Source organism: Numenius arquata, chromosome 11 (genome assembly GCF_964106895.1).
Source record: "Numenius arquata chromosome 11, bNumArq3.hap1.1, whole genome shotgun sequence".
Classification (NCBI taxonomy): domain Eukaryota; kingdom Metazoa; phylum Chordata; class Aves; order Charadriiformes; family Scolopacidae; genus Numenius; species Numenius arquata.
In genome coordinates, this window is record NC_133586.1 from 13642679 (window position 1) to 13661418 (window position 18740).

General features: G+C 42.1%; 1 protein-coding gene across 2 annotated transcripts in view; it reads left to right on the forward strand.

The window, feature by feature from the left end:
* The window catches only part of MAPK6 (mitogen-activated protein kinase 6), a 30487-nt gene extending 11992 nt beyond the window's left edge, over nt 1-18495 (forward strand). The window contains exons 1-6 of one of the 2 annotated variants that reach the window (XM_074155501.1): nt 3443-3584; nt 9356-10567; nt 11260-11404; nt 14558-14722; nt 15277-15478; nt 16117-18495. In XM_074155501.1, coding sequence (XP_074011602.1) covers nt 10013-10567; nt 11260-11404; nt 14558-14722; nt 15277-15478; nt 16117-17215 — 2166 coding nt within the window. In that variant the 5' untranslated portion in view covers nt 3443-3584; nt 9356-10012 and the 3' untranslated portion in view covers nt 17216-18495. Of the gene's footprint in view, nt 1-3442; nt 3585-9355; nt 10568-11259; nt 11405-14557; nt 14723-15276; nt 15479-16116 lie in introns of those variants that run through there. The other variant, XM_074155502.1, reaches the window with a different exon arrangement.
* Nucleotides 18496-18740: the final 245 nt, after the last annotated feature.

Genomic DNA, 18740 nt, shown 5'->3' on the forward strand with positions numbered 1-18740 from the left:
GGATATATTTCCCTTCCTCTGGAAGGATGTGTAAGTCACAGCAGGAGCAGTCTGGCGGGTGCCCCGGGTACCGTCTGCCATCAAGAGTCCTCGCCTGTGTGTCTCAGCAAATTCGGCTGCCCAGGGGACTGACCCTGCAGGACAGGCCAAGAACCAAGTATCGCTTTAGATACCTTACTCTTCTCTAGGGCTGCAGGCTACTTAATGTGAGGTACATGCTTAGGTTCAGCCTCTTCTGAAAATACCTGGAATCATTACAGAGAGCTGCATAACACCAGAAAACAAAGATTTCCCACAGAAAAGCCCAGTGAAGCAGTGAAACTGAGACAAAAGCCTGGAGCTGCCAAGTTACCTTGGGCAACCTTTTCAAACTGTCTCCAAACCTTTCTTCCCTTGCCAATCACAATGGGTGTGGACACTTAAAAATATTTCATTCCCTTTTATGCCACAAGTAACAATTCACACACAGGACTGAAATATTATGTTGGAATTTACTGTTTGATCTTTTTGAACTTGGATATAATAAATGAATCATTGTTCAGTTGTAAGTATTTTTTAATTGCTGGGCTTTATGACCTTCCATGTCCAGTTCTTTTCTTACTCTTCATTTTACTGACAGTTAATATCTGCAAATGTCTTAGAATGGGTTGGTATCATATAGCGTATCATCTACACACTGTGTAATTGCATTCTTGTGGGGAATGGGGAACAATTTGACACATTTATAGACTAATCAATAGGATATTAAAAATCTGAGAAGAGATTAGCAATTTGCTGGATTAGATAGCCACAAATTGCCATGTGACTCACAATTAAATTCTGAGCAACTCTATCTCACGTGCATAGTAATTCTATAAATAGTGACGCTGTAAGCAAGTAACATTCCTGCACCCTGCTCTTCCCTGTTGTGTGACTTTCCTCTAGATTGAAAGATCTCATTCACTAGATCCTACCGCAGACTTGGGAGTTTGACTTATGCTCTTAGAATGTCAGGAAAAAAAATGGAGGAAAAAAAAAACCAAAGTGGCTCTTGATTTATTAATTAGGAACCCGGAAAAATGGTGGTAAGTCTGAACTGTGTGAGATTTATGAGTAAGCATGTGCTACCCAGGCAAGAAAGCTTGCCACTTACCGCAAGCCCTCTCCATGTTTGCTAAACTATCTTTCAAACAGTCTGGGCCGCTGCAGAGCACACTCCATGGATGTGCAACCTCTCCACCTGAGTGAAACAGCAACGTGGGTATTGGCAGCTAGTCCCAATAGACACAGTATGACGATGCTGCTGTTGCAAGGCTGTAATATAAGGTTTTTCTTACCGCAGTACCCTAGGATCAGCTTGCTCTTTTGTCTCTCATAATGACAATACTTCGTCTGGGTGGAAGGATACTTAAATTAACAAAATAGCTCTGGATTTAGACATACAACCACTGCTGCTCCTGCCTTTTTTGAGTCCCAAATCTCTTCCTTTAATGCAAGTAAATGCTCCTCTGTGGCTTGGCTTTGGTTGCCGTCCTAATATCACCTCTCCCAAATACGCATTCCTGCAGTTTTTTTTTATAGACTGTATTTAAATACAGACCTTCTAGAGCAGCCAGTGCTGTCAGTGCTGTCATCTTCCAACCCTGCTTTGCTGGGGGGGCAGAAGAACTCCAACTTTGTTTCTGACTTTCCTCCACTAGCCACCTATACATTATATTTGCTATCCATTAGTAAATACTGTAATGTAAAGTGTCAGTTTAGTTACTGACTTCCGTATGTCTGCTATTAGTACAGTGCTGTATTACCGAATGACCACGTCACCTCTTCTGCCAGCAGGGGCAATGTCAGAGTTAGCAACGCATCTGACTAAATTAAAACAGTTAATGCTTGGCTTCATAATTGAAGGACTTTTAGAAGTTATCTCAATAACTGTGAAGAAGCTGGGTAGGGAGCTCCTTGGTTGATGTATGACTCGTTTATTAAAAAAATAGTTACGTGATTTGAAAGGGCAAGGGTCAATTGGATGCTTCTGTCCAGATGGCAGCAGAGCGAGGCGTAGAGCCCTGTGCAATGTGAGTAACTTCTGTCCTAGTACTAACTATAAATAACCTCCTTTTAATCAGTAAATGATTAAGTAAATGATGAGTATTAATTGGTTTGTCTTCCTTTGAGTCATCCTGCACTGAAAAGGCATACGAGGGAGCTGGGGAAACCGCACACTGTCTTCGGAGCTGTACCGAAACTGTGTTAGTGGAAGTGTAAAGCTCTTCTGTTACCTCCAGGCCCGCTATTCCCATGCCTCTCTCTCCCCACTAAGACTGCCGTAAAAAAGTCTCACGGGGAAAAAATTTAACATTTTAATTATTCTGCTTTATTTTGTTGTATTAGTTGTCATTTTCAGGGAAAAGTAGACTTTTACTGTCTCTGCCTGCGTCCATTAAGGGAAATGCAATAGCAAGAGAGAAATCCTCTATGTCTACAGCAATGGCAAGTAGTCGGTAGAAGGTTGTGGGGAGAACATTCAGGTTCCCTGTGACACTAAGGCTGCAGAACATCTAAGCCAAAATGTCCTGTCAAGAGAAGGAAAGCCTGCCTCTGTCATTCCCGCCTGCTGCCTTCCAACCCTGCTTTTGTTTCTCTGCCATGAGGGGTGTTTAAAGCCAGGATGGTTGAACTGGGCCCACACAACTGCTTTCCCCGGTTCGGACCCCCTCACGCTGACAGCCGCAGGAGTGGTGCTTGCCCAGTGGCAACCAAGGCCGGGCCTCCTTGTCCCGCTCCTCTTCTCCCCTTGCTTCCACCGGCCGATGCAGGGCCTGTCACCTGGGCACGGAGAGGTGGCCCGGCTCTCCTCCCCACATCCCCCCAGCTGCAGAAAACCCACGTTCCCACTGCCTTCTCCACCTGCGGGGTTTCTTTCCCTGTGCCGTGTTGTGGCCGAGGGAAACGCTGGAGAAACGGAGCCCTAGGCCTTGCCGAGGGAGGCACCACCAGGGCTCAGGTCAAACGCAGGTTTCAAAAGCAGAAGCCTGACTGGAGGGAAGCCATCAGGAGGCAGCGAGGTCAAACAGGAGGAGGAAGCAGCAAGTGTAATTTAAGTGTGAGCATTACTGCAGCCCTCGAGGGCCACCGTGACTGCCTGTAGGCCTCGAGTTCGCGTCAACTTCGGTGGCTGGGCGCAGCCTCCCCTCAGCTCCAACCGGCCCTTTTATTTCAAGCGTTTGACTTTGGGACTCAGCTAAACCCCTCCGGATCACCGGGAGCCGCCGTGTCCCCTGAGGGCAGCACAGGCTGTGAGGTGACCGCGAGCAGGCCTCAGAGGAGCGCGCACACCCCGGTGCCGCCGGGCAGAGCGCGACCCCGGATCCGCCTGGCGGTGTCCGTCCCTCCTTCTCTCCCTCCCTGAGGGCCGCCCCGGGCCCGCCCCTGGCGGGAGGAGCCACCGGCGGGCCCGCCCCTCCCTGCCCTCCGCGCCGGGTTACATGGCGGCGGCTGCGGTAGCGGCGACTGCGGCGAGGCGGGTGGGCGCCGGGCGGGCGTCGGTGGCGGGGCCGTGGGGCCCGGCCGTGTGAGCAGCGCAGACCCCGATGAGCCTGGGAAGGCCCGTGAGTGCGGTGGGGCGGTCGGTGGTGGTGCTGGGGGGAGAGATGGGTGGTCTGTGGCCGCCGCAAGCGCGGGCCCGGCCCCGTCGCACAAAGGCGCTTTGTTCCCTCCCGCCGGACGGCAGCCGCGGCGCCCCCCGGCCCTCTCCGCTCCGCCGGGGCTCGGCCCCTCCGCACTGCGGCGGCCCGGCGGCAGCGGCGGCCCCGGGGCTAAGGGGGGCGAGCGGGCGCTGAGGGGGCGGGCGGGGGCGGCCGTGAGGGGGGGCCGCTCTCAACGGCCGCGGCCCGGGCGGCGCCTCGCCGGGCCCCGCGGGTCGCCTCTGCCGCCGGAGCGGGTGCCGGCGGGCGGCCTCCGCGCCCTGAAGGGCGTTTGAAGGTAGGGCTCCTCCGCGCTGCGGCGGCCGGGGGCATGGCGGGGGTGGGCCGCCGGTGTCCGGAGGGGGGTGTGCGGGAAGGAAGCGGGGCCGGCTCGCCCCGGAGGGTCGGCGGGAGGCAGGGTGTCCTTCAGTGGGACACTGCCGGAGTCTGAGGAAGTTTCGCTGCTGAATGGGGTGGCGGCGGGGGAGTCGGCGCCGCTCCCCGCCCTGGGGACAGGCACCGCTCGGCCCCGCGGGCAGGGGCGGCCGCGGGCTCCCCCCGCAACTCCAGCACCTTCTGTGGAAAAAGCGACTTAAGGCTCCTCATCGGCAGCTCGGAACTCCCGGTGGAAACAGCCTGAAGAGAGGCTGCCCGAGTTGTGGGGGAGCAGGTCTCCAGGGCTGGGCAGGAGGATGCACACGCTTGGCTTTGGCGTGGTGAAATATCTTTTTCTCCTAGCTAATTCTGTGCCATTTTGGATCGGCCTGACAATGGCCCAGTTAATTGTGCCATGGAAAAAGAAACAGTGGTTGATGTGTTGTCATATGGCCAGTGCAAACGTTGACAAAAGCACTGTTGCCAACAGGCTTGTTTTTATATATATATATATGTGTGTGTGTGTATAAAACCAACATTGCCATAGCATGATGTGTTTATAAATCCGTTAAAAATTCCAGAAAGCGGTGTCTTAAGATAGAGGTAGATTTTAATTTGGTAATGAGGTTCAGAAAATATGTGCTGTAAAGCTAAAATGGGAACTTTCATTTTGACCTCTTGCTCAGGCTCAGCCTCAGCCCTTGGTTGTGCAGTTGTTATCTTTAATTCACTCTTGACTGGTTAACTGTTCAGTGGAACAGCAGACGGATCTGCCGAGGTGCAGAAGGCTGTGGTTAGCTGGTGGTAGGCTGCTTCAGTGTTGAGTTTTCATTGAATTATCCGAAGGGAGGACTGAGCCGTTTTTGTTTATGATACAGAAAAACGCAGTGGATTTTTGTGTGCTTTTACAGATCCTTCGGAAGACTTATAAACTAATAGTAACATTTGCTGACTGCCAGCACAGAGTTCCCTAAACAGTGTGGGGAGCAAGTAGGAGGCTTTAGAAAAGCGGCAGTTTCGTGAGTTGGACGATGACTCACTCTGCCTACTGACTGCAACGTGGCTGATCTAAAAAAAATACTTCTGTGCCCCGTATTTTTATAGTCAAAGGGATAGTACTTAGCAGGTTGTATAATATGTCATTAGTCATTCTTGGTCTTTCTCTTGTGAGTAACGATTTGATCATTATGTGGTCTGCATAATCAAACTAACTGGTATCTTTCCGTCTTATTTGTGTTTCTGAAAAAGTAAACGTCTCATGCTTGACTGTGTTTCAGTGTACATCCTGTTTCCTGAAAACTGTGATAAATCCACGTGCAGAAGTTGAGCACGAACTGAAGGGGCTGCTTGCATAATGCATGAGGCTGGTGGTGTCTGCCAGCACTAGGAATAATTTCAAAGACGACAGCCCTTCTGTGGGTCACTTCTGTTGCCCTCACCCAAGAACTGATCTGTTTTAAAAGCATAGTTGTAAACCACTTGAGAAACTAGTATCTTTGTGTTTCCCTCTTTAAACTTTGTGGGAGGAAGGAATAAAAGTACCACTTTAAAAAACCCCGGTAGTCTTGGAAAGGTGACAGTTAGCCTAAATGAAAACATCAGTGCCTTGTGAATAGACTATTCAGCACAAATTGGGATGATAAACACCCCTTTTTTGTACTACAGTGCATCATGTGTTTTAAGTGGTTAGAGCATGTTACACAAGTGGAGAGGAATTCGTCATTTTTGTTTATTTAGTGTGTATTTTCAAGACAGACCATTGGATTGATGGTTATATCTTTCATTGAAACTGAAAATGTATAAACTTAACAGATGTTGGTGTCACTCTTTATAAGTGTTTTTAAAAGCCCACCTCATTATTTTCCAAAGTTAAAAACAACTATAAAATGAAAAGAAGAAAATTTTGAAGAGGAGCTCATTTTGGTTTGAGGAAAGCCTTGATTTCCTCTAACTGATTACCCTTTAAGTAATTATTATCTTAGTCAGACTGAAAGAAAGCTTGGGGTTAACATTTTATTTTCCATCCCTCCTATCTGCTTCTGGTCCACAGGTCTATTTGTCTTAAATGTCTGTTTGCTGTTAACTCGTGGATGGGGAAAGGAGCTCAGCTGCTGCGCTGGTGTGAGCGATGCTCCTGCTCCGGGGGCTGCGGCCCTGGTGGAGGGTCCAGCTGATGGGCGATGGCAGCGCTGGGGCTGGGCTAGGTGAGGGATCGAACTGGCATAGTGAAAGAAGTACATCTTTAACGTGAAAATAGTTAATGCATGGGCTTTAGTTTAGATGTGTATTTCTTTGTTTAGGCGAGGATATATGAACCTGTCTCAGCATTGTCATCTGTTATGTTTCCAAAGTAGAATTTTCAGGGGCAGTAAATGAAAGGTCACTCTCAATTACTGAATCTTAATTTCATTTGTTCTAATAGTGGGGCATTTTTGCTGGGTTGTCCTCACCATACTCATGTGGGGTGCTTTATCTGCTGGGTAGATAGGCTGCTTCCTAGGACCAGATCCTGCTGTGAATGATAGCTGGGCACTGCTGTTTGTGGCTTTGGGATTAAGTCATTTGCTCATAGTTACATAGGCAGTTTGTAGCAGGATCAGGTCAAATTGAAGGCTGCAATGGGTTGCTTATGTTGTCACCATTTGTTTCCTCAGCTAAATCACTCTGGTTCTGAAAATCCTTACATACCTTCTGAAAACGTTGCTATTAGTGGTCACCTAGTGGAAGGATATCGTATAAACTGATGATTAAAAATGTATCATTTCAGGGATACAGAATGAAAATTTTGGGACTCCTGCTTCAATAAGCAAGTGGACCATAACTCCCTTTCTCCTCAAAGCAGTAATGTCATTACTGCTCTCATGTTGTAGTAGTGCTGCTGCCTTCGTTTAGTCATGGCTGTAAGGGGCAAGATCTGAGTTACTGCAGAGAGAGGTCAGCTGATCTTACTCCTTGCTCGTGGTGGGCATCTTCTCGAACATGTTTCTGTGCTGCTTCATGGGACTGGCTAAAAGAGAGGTTCCAGATGTGTCACCCAGCTGGTGCAAACTGATTTGCTATGGCTGCGTATTGAAGACATCAGCAATTTGAAACAATAGGCCTAATTATGGGGAAGAATACAACTGGGTTTAGATGGTCCCAAGGATATAAAATACAGCTTATTGCAGGGTATTTGAGCAGAGGCCTTGGACCTTGAGTTAACATGAAATTTAAAGTGTGAGCTACAAAACTGAATTTCCATCACAGTTTTTTTGGGGGGGTGGAGAATGAAAGGAAGATGGTCTGGGGTGATGTAAACTTTCTTACGGGCAGCAGCTCAAAATGAGTGAGTCTGAAAGTGGTGCACGTGAATGAGAAAATATTTTTTAGGTTTAAAAAAAACTTAAAAATGAAGAGGCTAGAATTCTGTGGTTTATAATTGTGAACAAAAAGTGGGATAGTCACTAATCCTATCCTAATTCATCCTAACTCTAGGATAAATTTTGTATTTGTTCTTTAAGTAAATTCATAGGTATTATAAGGGTCCTCATGCTGATGTCTGAATATGGATATAAATTCAAGATAGTTCTGGGAAAAGTAACAGTGTTACCTCATTACATTTGTACTAAGGTTATAATAACCCTTGTAAAACACTGTCTAAAACTGGGACTCATGGCAGTACGTGAAGAAAGGAATCTCAAAGCAATAGATACACATGCTGAGTAAGAAAGTTCTGAAGATCACCCTTCTGGCAGGGTACTATATCGCATCAGTGGAGGGCAGCTCAACACAGTTCTGTTTAGAAGTACTACAGTTGGCAATCTTTATTTAAAAACAAAAACCCAGGATAGTAGTGTGTGTTTCCTTCTCCTTTCCTCTGTTTGTCCCCTGGCCATAAAAATACCTGGGGGGAGGAGGTGTGTGGCAGGAGGGAGCGAGCCAGGGCACTGGGGCTCTGTGTCCTGGTGGCCGTCAGGCTTGAGTCTAAGGAATGGCTCTTGTTTCTGTTTGCCAGTATGCCTGCCTTCTTTTTCCCCCCCCCCCCCCGTATGCAATTCCGATTACTTTAGTGAATTGAGGCCATTATTTAGAATATGTTAATAATTTGTCAGCTGCTCTTGCTGGCCCGTTAGGAGTGGGGGGACTTGTTTTGCTTGGTCCTGGCTGTCCCACTGAAGTGCTAGCACAATTTTAAGGGAAAATGCTTGTACAATTAATTCTAAAGTGTTGGGATAGTTTGGAGAACTTTACATTTGTTTAGAGAGCTAGGGGAAGACCTGAAATGTGTTAATCTAAGATCGAAGCGAAGACATTTAGTGGTTTGATATGACCTATAGTTTTTGGGGAAGAACATACAAGTAACTTGTAATGGAATTGCCCAAACGTCACCACACTGTGTAAGGTACATACTTGACTCTTCTCTTTGTGGCATCTTTGAGCTTTTAAAAGAAATGAGGATGTTATGCGAAAATGCAACATGTGGTCTTTATGACAGTATTCTGCTGCCACAGACAGGGTAACTCACTGAGAAAATTACCACTTTTGTTTTTGTAAATAGTAGTTGCACTCATTAGACTATTAAAAAATAGATGATGGCTGAAAGTGCCCATATGTTAGGGGAAGCGGTTATAGAATGTATCAGTAACTGTGTAAAACGTACTTGCTCTTAGTTTTTCTGTGTAATCTGGGTTGGTTAAGTGTAGAAGTAATTGATGAAGTCATAATATTTGCCTAATATGTAGGAATGATTCCTGTAGCAATGAATCTGTAGAGGCAAAATTATGATTTGAGATGTTAGTAAACTTTATCCAAAATCACAAGGACTTAAGCTTTATAAGTGGCACTGGATGTGTGCTGTATATTCTGGAAAGTCAATAAATACCGAGAGGGCACAAACCTTACCCTTTTCGTGTGAACAGTACCCAGTTAGCTCTTATTATGGTAAAATACTTAAAACCCTAGTTTTGTCTTTGAGTAAAAGGATTGTTCAAAAATTTAGTGACTCTTAACAGCTGTGTTGGAGAATTACCAACTTTTCTGTGGTATTCCCTTCTTTATTAAGATTCAGTAGGATTTTTCTCTGTGTGCCTTTTATTTCAATAGGTTATATCTAAAACTTCCATGATGTATGTTTAGAAATGGTGGTTGGTGATTTTTGTCAGTTTTCCTCCACAAGTATGAAACATACGTGTCGTTTCTAGGTGGTTTAGCTTTTGTGATGGTTTCTTAATTTGTAACTGGACACTAAGTACGTTGTATATTTAAGACAACTTAAGGAGTTGGGGGAAGAGAAAGACTTCTGTATGTGCTGGAATACTGATGTATTTTTCTCTGCTTTTCAGGTTGTCACGGAGTAAAATGGATGGTAGCTTTGATTGTGATTGTGGTGAGCTGGAGCCACCTGATCATTAACAGAAGGCATCTTTTGTAAATCAAGAGCTGCCAGTTTCCTGTTTAACTAGACTGTAAACAAAGGAGAGAAAAAGGAGGAAGAAGGAAAACAAAATAGTGCTTACCAGCACCATAGAATGACGCTGCTCAGGACCAGTCCAACACTGAATGTATCTGCACTGTGAGGAGGAGGATGTTAATAGAAGCCTATTATGTGCATATTTATTCACATTTTTGTTAAATGTTAACCAGTTTAGCACAGTAGAGCTGAGTGCATAGTATGTCATTTCATTCCGTTTGAGTTTCTTGTGAGTATTTTCTTTAATGTCTGCAGAAATGCTGCACCTTTCTTGAACTATGAATGCTGCAATCTTTCTATCTTATGCTCGGTTTGAGTTCTAGAGCTTACGGGCTCTAAATTCAAGGGGACACAACAGGCCTGGCTGGCTCATAATGAAATGAGAGTGTCAAGAAACCATCTTGCAGTCAAAGCCAAGTGTTTCTTCTCCCTTTCCGTAAGACCTTTCCTTCAGATACCAGTGGAAGTGTCTCCGCGTGTTTACAGAAGCTTAGTAGTTTGAGGAAAAAGAAACTTAAAGAATTTAAAAATGGCAGAAAAATTTGAAAGTCTCATGAACATTCATGGTTTTGATCTGGGCTCTCGGTATATGGACTTAAAACCACTGGGCTGTGGTGGAAATGGCTTAGTTTTTTCTGCTGTCGATAATGACTGTGACAAAAGAGTGGCTGTCAAGAAAATTGTCCTTACAGATCCCCAGAGTGTTAAACATGCTCTACGTGAGATCAAAATTATTAGAAGACTTGACCACGATAACATTGTCAAAGTATTTGAAATTCTTGGTCCTAGTGGAAGCCAGTTAACAGATGACGTGGGCTCCCTTACAGAATTGAACTGTGTTTACATTGTCCAGGAATACATGGAGACAGATCTGGCTAATCTGCTAGAGCAAGGCCCTTTACTGGAAGATCATGCCAGACTTTTCATGTACCAGCTGCTACGTGGGCTCAAGTATATTCACTCTGCAAATGTTCTGCATAGAGATCTCAAACCAGCTAATCTTTTCATAAATACTGAAGACTTGGTGCTGAAGATTGGTGACTTCGGTCTTGCACGAATCATGGATCCTCATTATTCCCACAAGGTATGTGAAGATCAGGAATATTTAAGTGATACAGTGACAACCACACCTTCTTAAAATAGCATCTTTCTGCCTTTTGCAGAGGTAAACAATCTGTGGAAGGCCTCGTTAGCAGGTGGGTTATCATGTTAGGGATCTTACAGTACAACTGGAATGCTTGCAAGTAGAGTAAAACTGATCTCTGGATGACATGTTTTGTCTCAGATAGAACTCCTGCAAGCATAAAGTAATTTTTTTTTTTCCCACTAGATGTGTTCAGAAAAGCAGATTTTTAGCAGTGAATGCAGAACCTGAGATTAAGAGCAACATTTAGAGGCATAACTATAGAAGACTTAGATAAGTTTGTAAGTGGTGCATTCATAGTGTGCGAGTGTGGCTACTTCCTGGGATTGATTTAGAGATACTGTCTTTCACAAGAGTTCAGTATTATCTCTGCGTTTATTTGGTATCTGGAAATAGGAGTGTATTTGACTAATAAATATTGTTGGTGTTCACTCATAAAGATGTTGCTGTTCCATTTTAAAAGGTAGAAGTGCTTGGTAGGGGGCACATGATACTATCCCTAGGATCTTAAGACCAAAAAAATCTAGTAGAGTATTAAAAAATAAGAAACAAGTAATTAGAAAATCATATATCTTAATCTAAGTAAGCTTTTTTCTCTTTTTTTTTTTTATTTCTAAAATTTATTTCATTAGGGCCATCTTTCTGAAGGATTGGTTACTAAATGGTACAGATCACCCCGTCTTTTGCTTTCTCCTAACAACTACACTAAAGCCATTGATATGTGGGCTGCAGGTTGCATCTTTGCTGAAATGCTGACTGGGAAAACCCTCTTTGCAGGTGGGTAGAATAAAAATACGTGTGTGTGTATTCCTAAAAGGAGTGGTACTGTTCGGTTGTCTTCCTAAAGAAAGGTTAATTCTCATGGCTAATACCAGTGGTCATTGACAGGATATGCTATGTTATTATGCAGTTATATAAGCAAACTATAAGTTTATGTACTTGTAAAGCAGAATACGTTTCAAATTTTGGTACTCATACTGGGGTGTATTTAGATAAATATCACAATTTAGTACTCTCATATATGGTGAATCTGTCTGTAATTAGGTTAAGCTAAATTTATTGGATCCCTAAGAAGTATTCTAAATACATGTATTTTAGTGAATTTATGTATCCAGGGAGTATTTGAGGATTATGATTGCCCTGAGTGTCATTTTCATAAAGATTTTTTTTTTTAATGTAGTCAACCTAATCACTTCTTGGTTCTTTATATTTTAAATTTTGAAGAAGTAGCCCTCTTTTCCCCATTCCCAGTTTTGTCATCTACAAGCTGACCTGACCTTTGTTTCAGTGGTATAGGGAGGACTCTTAAGATTTAAAATTTAGCGTGGCATACCAAGGGAATGTGTAACCTCCAAATGTTTCTGGTAAGATAGGAAGCAATGCTCTGGTCTCGCTGGGTGCATCTACATTAGTGCTTTGGTTTGGATCAGGAGCAAATTTTTGAAGCAAATCTCCTGATGGCCATGCTGTACCTTGTTGCTGATTTAGCTCAATGCACAAACTAGAGTCTTCTTTAGATAAAATGAAACTGCCATTTGCACTGTAGGAGATCACCCCATGTGCTCCACCTGCTGATAGGCATTCAGGCTGTGGGAGCAGATGAGCTAGTCTAGAGTAAACCCCCAAAATGCTTATTTTGTATGCACCCTGGGGCCTCAGCAGCAGCCTGCTCTTGATTTTGCTCCTGTTGGTCTAAATTACTGGGGTAATAGGGATAAAACCTCTAAAAACTGAGCTTGCATTTCAGTGTTCACATTCCTTTAGATACATGCAGACTAAAAGCACACCTCTGCAATAATTCTTAGCTTTGGACGTCAAGGTAATGAAGTGAGAGCTTTTTCCCATTAAGTACTATTAATGGAGTACTGTCACTTTGAAATCATTATTTTATAGAAATTGGTGATTAATGTGCGAAGAGGCTTTTCTTAACTTGCGGAGAGTTGCTAACTTTTGATGAGTTACTGACTATTGGAGTAATGTCCCCACTGTATTAAACACTCAGCTGATAAGAGATTTATTTGGTTTCCATTGCATCAAGCACTGCTACTGGAAAACAGTGAAATAGCAGGAGAAAGTCTGTGGATTTCAGCACTCAGCATGAAATGATTGTAACTGCTAGCATTTGGGCTTTTTTTTGAGTAGCAATGCTATTTGACAAAAGTTTTTATTGGTCTAATATCTGCATAGTGAGTTAGATTTTATTTTTTTTAAAACTCAATAACCAAGATCCTAAGTTTATAGGCTCATTTATGTGCCTAACCGCATTGTGTAGATACCTAAAAAATATTTTCAGATGTGGATGTGTCCCTCTGATAATTTAGCACTGCTATAGGTTTCTGATCTAAAGAGTGAACTTCTTAACGTCACGCATTTGGAAAGGGAAAATGATTGGAGATATGAGTTAGCCTGCCCTGAAGCGCTGAATAACAAATTCTTTTGCAAAGTTGTTTGTAGGGCTTGATTTAGCTAATTTGCAACTTCCTGTCTACTTCTGAACCATCCATTAGGAATCTTGCTGTCGGGAAAGCTAATGGGAAGGAAGAGTGCAGATTAAAATTTTAGAATACCTGGGATGAGAGAGGGAAGGGAAGTTGAGGCAGAGGAATTCAATAGCTGTTCCAAACAACTTTTGTAATTCTTTCTTCTAAATGAATATTTAAAAATGCTCTTTTCACTTATAGTGGAAAGAAAGCTGATTAATTTTTAGGATGGAAATAATGATACAGTAGAACCTGTTTTCCAGCAAATTACAGACAGTATAACATCTGATAGATTATATTAAGTAATTTGTAGTAGTCTGAAGTAGGAGGACAAAACAGCTTTTTCAGTCCAGCAAACAAGTTAACACGAGGCAGTACTAATTCACTTGGAGAACACAGGTCTTGGAATTTTCTGTAGTGACTTTCCCTCAGCTTTTCTTTAAGTCATCTTGCAGACGTGTGGTAGGATGTCCAGTGCAGGCTGCCATGCAAACTGCTGAAGTGAACTGATAGCGCATAGATGATAAGATGGTACAATCTCTTTCTGGCCCCATTTATTTTTGTATTTAATGTCACATGCATCAGTATCGCTGATGATTGCCTAGAGCTGCTTGGTGAAACGCTGGCGTGCGAATAATTCTGTATAGTTTCATCTGCTAGTTGAATCTCCAGGGTGCTACATGCTTCTTGGAGCTGAACAATAAATGGAGGTAAACAAGCTGTATTTCTGAGTACTCCAACTTTAACACTGGCACTGAATATAGGTGCCATTCACTATTCAAAATTCACCTGCTGTATGGGCCCTTAGAGTTTTTATAGTTCTTTACCCAGGGAAACTTCAGATAATTCTAGTACACACTTAGCACTTCAATTATAATACAGTACTTTTTTTGTTTGTTCTGTTTTTGTTAAATAAGATTACACTGTTTCACTGGCAGGTGATTTTTGTCTTGCACCTGACAGTAATATGGGGTTTCAGAATAGAATATTAATACAAATGGTTGTGGCCTGTAAGATCCTTTGCTGAGCTAAACCATTACTGTTTTTATTAATAAGGGACATGTAATTCAAAGTGAGGTCAAATATTGAATTCATTAGGTGGATCAGTTGGAAGGGGAGGATTGCAGTATATAGTATATAACAAAAAGATGGAGCGTTGCTGTAGAGTACCTCATCCATGGTGAAAACATCCTTGCAAAAGCTTAAGGTTAGGTTGCTTTATCTGTGTGTAGCAGCTCTGTAATTCTTCATACGCTACAGCATTTTTGAGAGCTCTTCAGATTTATTATCATTCAAATTTAGAACTTCAGCCTTTCCTCTGTTGTAGGAGATAATAGTCTTCTACTGAAAATAGCTGCTCAGAGCATGGAATTTTGACGTGCCTTTCACATGCAGGGATGAGAAGTGTTTGAAGCTGAAATGGCAGCTTGTATTTTCTCTTGGTGCTTAGGTGCGCATGAACTTGAACAGATGCAGTTGATTCTAGAATCAATTCCTGTTGTACACGAGGAGGACCGTCAGGAGCTTCTCAATGTAATTCCAGTTTACATTAGAAACGATATGACTGAGCCACACAAACCTTTAACTCAGTTGCTTCCAGGCATCAGTCCTGAAGGTAAGTAATTCAGAAAAAAATACTTCCTGTGTTTCAAAATCATGAAATAGTGAACAACTTTACAGTGCATGTATGTGATTGTTAAAAACAAGTTTCAGTTAGAAGCATCTATGTGTTTTCTGAAGAAGGATTGTCTTCTGCTGTAATAAAAACCAATTTGTTTGATAGCCCCTTGGTCATCTTTGGAGTGGAATTATGATTCTCTGCTGGCCTGTTTGCACTGGGAAACTGATTGAAAAAAGTCCCCAGACCAAACTGACAGCAGTGTTTTCTGATAGCTTTTGGTGGATACTGATCCAGCCATTCTGTCTCTTAGCATTTTTTCCTGTTTTAAGTTAAATTATTGTTGATCTTGGATTTGACCTCTACTTGTCTACCTTTCCTATGGCTACGTGATGCATGTTTGGCAGTGTAGTGTCAGTAGCTGATGCTTAAAAGTAGCCACCTATAAAGTAAATGCACACCTCTAGAGCAAAGTACTGCAGCATAATCTTGAATTCTAGATCTCTGAAATACCATTTTTCTCCTATTTAATGATAACATTTTCTCTGCAGCGCTGGACTTTCTGGAGCAAATTCTGACATTTAGTCCCATGGATCGATTGACAGCAGAAGAAGCTTTGTCCCATCCTTACATGAGCATTTATTCCTTTCCAACGGATGAGCCTATTTCAAGTCATCCTTTTCACATCGAAGATGAGGTTGATGATATTCTGCTGATGGATGAAAGTCACAGCCATATTTATAATTGGGAAAGGTAAATTTATCACTTACTGTGGCATGTAACATAACTGAATGGTTGTGTGCTTGAAGTAATGTTGCTTCATGGGTATCACTTCCATTTCTGTTTGTTTCTTCTTCTTAAATTGACCTGAGAATAAACTTTTCCCTTATAGGCAGTGCATTGTCATTGGGTTTATAATTCATTAGACTGGCTTGGATATGCTGATGCATTCCTGAGATGCACTCAGGACTCTAGAATCTAAAGTTAATTTTTCTGTTACTTTTGGTTTCCCCAAACAATATTTCTCTAAAACATAACCTTTAAACAAAGAGAGGGTTTTTTTAAGTATGATTGTCTTGTCCAATCATTAGCTCATATAATAGTAAAGGGGTTTACAGTATTCATTTAAAGTCAATTAAACACACTTTAGGGAAGAGTTCTGTAAATGGAGTGAGCTATTGCACACAATTCTGGATTTGAATCTTTCAGATGTGCACATGAGTTTTACTTTATGCCAGATTAAATTAAAAACTTGGCAGAGGTACTCAATTGGATTGAGGAAAAACTTTATCGGTGTTGAACTGTCATTATTCTATAAGGGAATTTCTAAACTGTCTTGGGAGCTAGAAGGCTGTTGTTTAGCTTCTAACACTTAGAAAATTGTTTTACAGATACCATGAAAGTCAGTTTTCAGACCACGACTGGCCTATTCATAACAACTATGAAGCTGATGAAGTTCAGCGTGATCCAAGGGCTCTTTCTGATGTTACTGATGAGGAAGAAGTGCAAGTAGATCCTCGCAAATATTTGGATGGAGATCGTGAAAAGTACCTGGAGGATCCTGCCTTTGATACCCACTTCTCTACTGAGCCTTGCTGGCAGTATTCAGATCACCATGAAAACAAGTATTGTGATCTGGAATGTAGTCACACTTGTAATTACAAAATGAGGTCATCTTCATACCTAGATAATTTAGTTTGGCGAGACAGTGAAGTTAACCATTACTATGAGCCCAAGCTTATTATAGATCTTTCGAACTGGAAGGAACAGAGCAAAGAGAAGTCTGATAAGAAAGGCAAGTCTAAATGTGAAAAGAATGGGTTGGTGAAAGCTCAGATAGCACTTGAGGAAGCATCACAGCAACTTGTTGAAAAAGAAAGGGAGAAGAATCAAGGGTTTGACTTTGATTCGTTTATAGCAGAAACCATTCAGCTTAGTTTACAACACGAGTCTACTGATGTTGATAAATTAAATGACTTGAATAGCTCAGTGTCTCAAATAGAGTTGAAAGGATTAATATCAAAGTCAGTGAGCAGAGAAAAGCAGGAGAAAGGAATGGCGAATTTGGCACAGTTAGAAGCTCTGTACCAAACTTCTTGGGACAGTCAGTTTGTAAGTGGTGGGGAGGAGTGCTTCCTCATAGACCAGTTTTGTTGCGAAGTAAGGAAGGATGAACAAGTTGAAAAAGAAAATACTTACACCAGTTATTTGGACAAATTTTTTAGTAAGAAAGAAGATGCTGAAATGCTAGAACCTGAGCCAGTAGAAGAGGGGAAGCTTGGGGAGAAGGAAAGAGAAGAGAGCTTTCTCAGTAACAGTGGAGAACTCCTCTTCAACAAACAGCTTGAGGCTATAGGTATTCCTCAGTTCCACAGCCCGGTTGGTTCGCCACTGAAATCAATACAGGCCACGCTAACGCCTTCTGCTATGAAATCATCTCCCCAAATCCCCCACAAAACGTACAGCAGCATTCTGAAACATCTAAATTAAAACACTCAGCAGACATTTCTTTTATATTCATGAGATGTGTTTGTCTTTTTTTATTACTAGTGTAAGTAATTTTTTTACTTGAATCAGATGGTGTAATTTTGGTATGGATTTCATTAGTTTTCTGTTTACCATTGTTTTTACAATCCAGAATTACTTTCTATACATGAGTTACTTTTGTTTCTAAACTGGCATGTCGTTTGCACACAAAATTAAAGAATAGAGCAAAATAATGCAAAATGCAGGAGGTAACAAAAAATGCACTAAACCAAGAAAAAAAAAAAAACATTCTCTCAGTAAAACAGTGTCCATGTTTTGCAGAAAAAGAACCTTGCCTTGAAATTTACACAGTGAGACTGTACATATTTGCATGAAAATATCTATTTTTCCCAAAACGTTTTTTCATTCATGCGTATTTTAGAGTTTTTCATACTGTACACATTTCTTAGACACATGATACCAGCAGCAACTGAAACGAATGCAGAATTTGGTACGCATGTGTTATCTACCTCAAGGTAACAGCAGTATGTGGCAAAACATTAACCACCCATAGTGCTTCTCATTATGCACTTCTATTTAGCCAGCATTATTGTAGTAGCTATTCTTATTGAAAATCATTCAATATTTATAAATGTTCTGGTATGCATTCTTTATAGTGAAGTGTTAATATGCAGCACTTTTATTTATTTTAGCAAATAAGTATATTTCTGTAATTATAGAAAGTCAACTTAATTTTTGAGTTACTTTTCAGATAAAAGTTTTTGTTTAGCACTATGGTTTTATTGCCTACATAGCTGGATATATATTAACATCGGTTTATTCTGAGGCTATCCAATACATTTTTTTATTTTTCTTTTTTTTAGTTTTCATTTCAAGTAAAGCACTCACTGTGTATAGGAATTTGTAATTGGAGGTGCTTGATCTCTACAAAAGAAATTAGGAATCGCTTTATTATCAAATGCTCCTAGAAGTCTTAATTGTGTTCATTTTTAAAAAATTTTGTAATGTTAGTTGTGTGCATGGAAATAATTAAGGTACAACATTACTGTAGGTTAAAGTTCTATATGGTGAGACATTTTGTTTTTACTGTATGTTTTTACTGAATGATTCCTGTCCTGCTCCCATCCCCCCCCAAAAAGCAAGCATGAATAAAATTAGGTTAAATATAGCATGTAGCATCTCGGTCTTCTGAAAATTTGTTTTACCTTCTGATTTTTTGAAATATTGGATGTATCATTGGCTCCCCTGTTTAAAACGAAAAACAAATAAAAACATGGCCAGCGAAAACAACTGTTGAGTTCTGTGTTTTTTTGGATGCTTTGTACAATGAGAGGTAAAGAGCCGCTACCGTCATGCTGTATCGTGAAGGCAGTCCCTAATACAAGGTGCTCAGGGAGGCAGGGGAAACCGTCGTGCGGTCTGCCCTGGCAGTGCTGCTGCGGGGGCTGGAGTGCCCGGCAGGAGACTCGAGAAGAACACTGCTGTCCCGGTGCCTGCAGCCTGAGCTGAAGAACATCCTGTGTAAGGG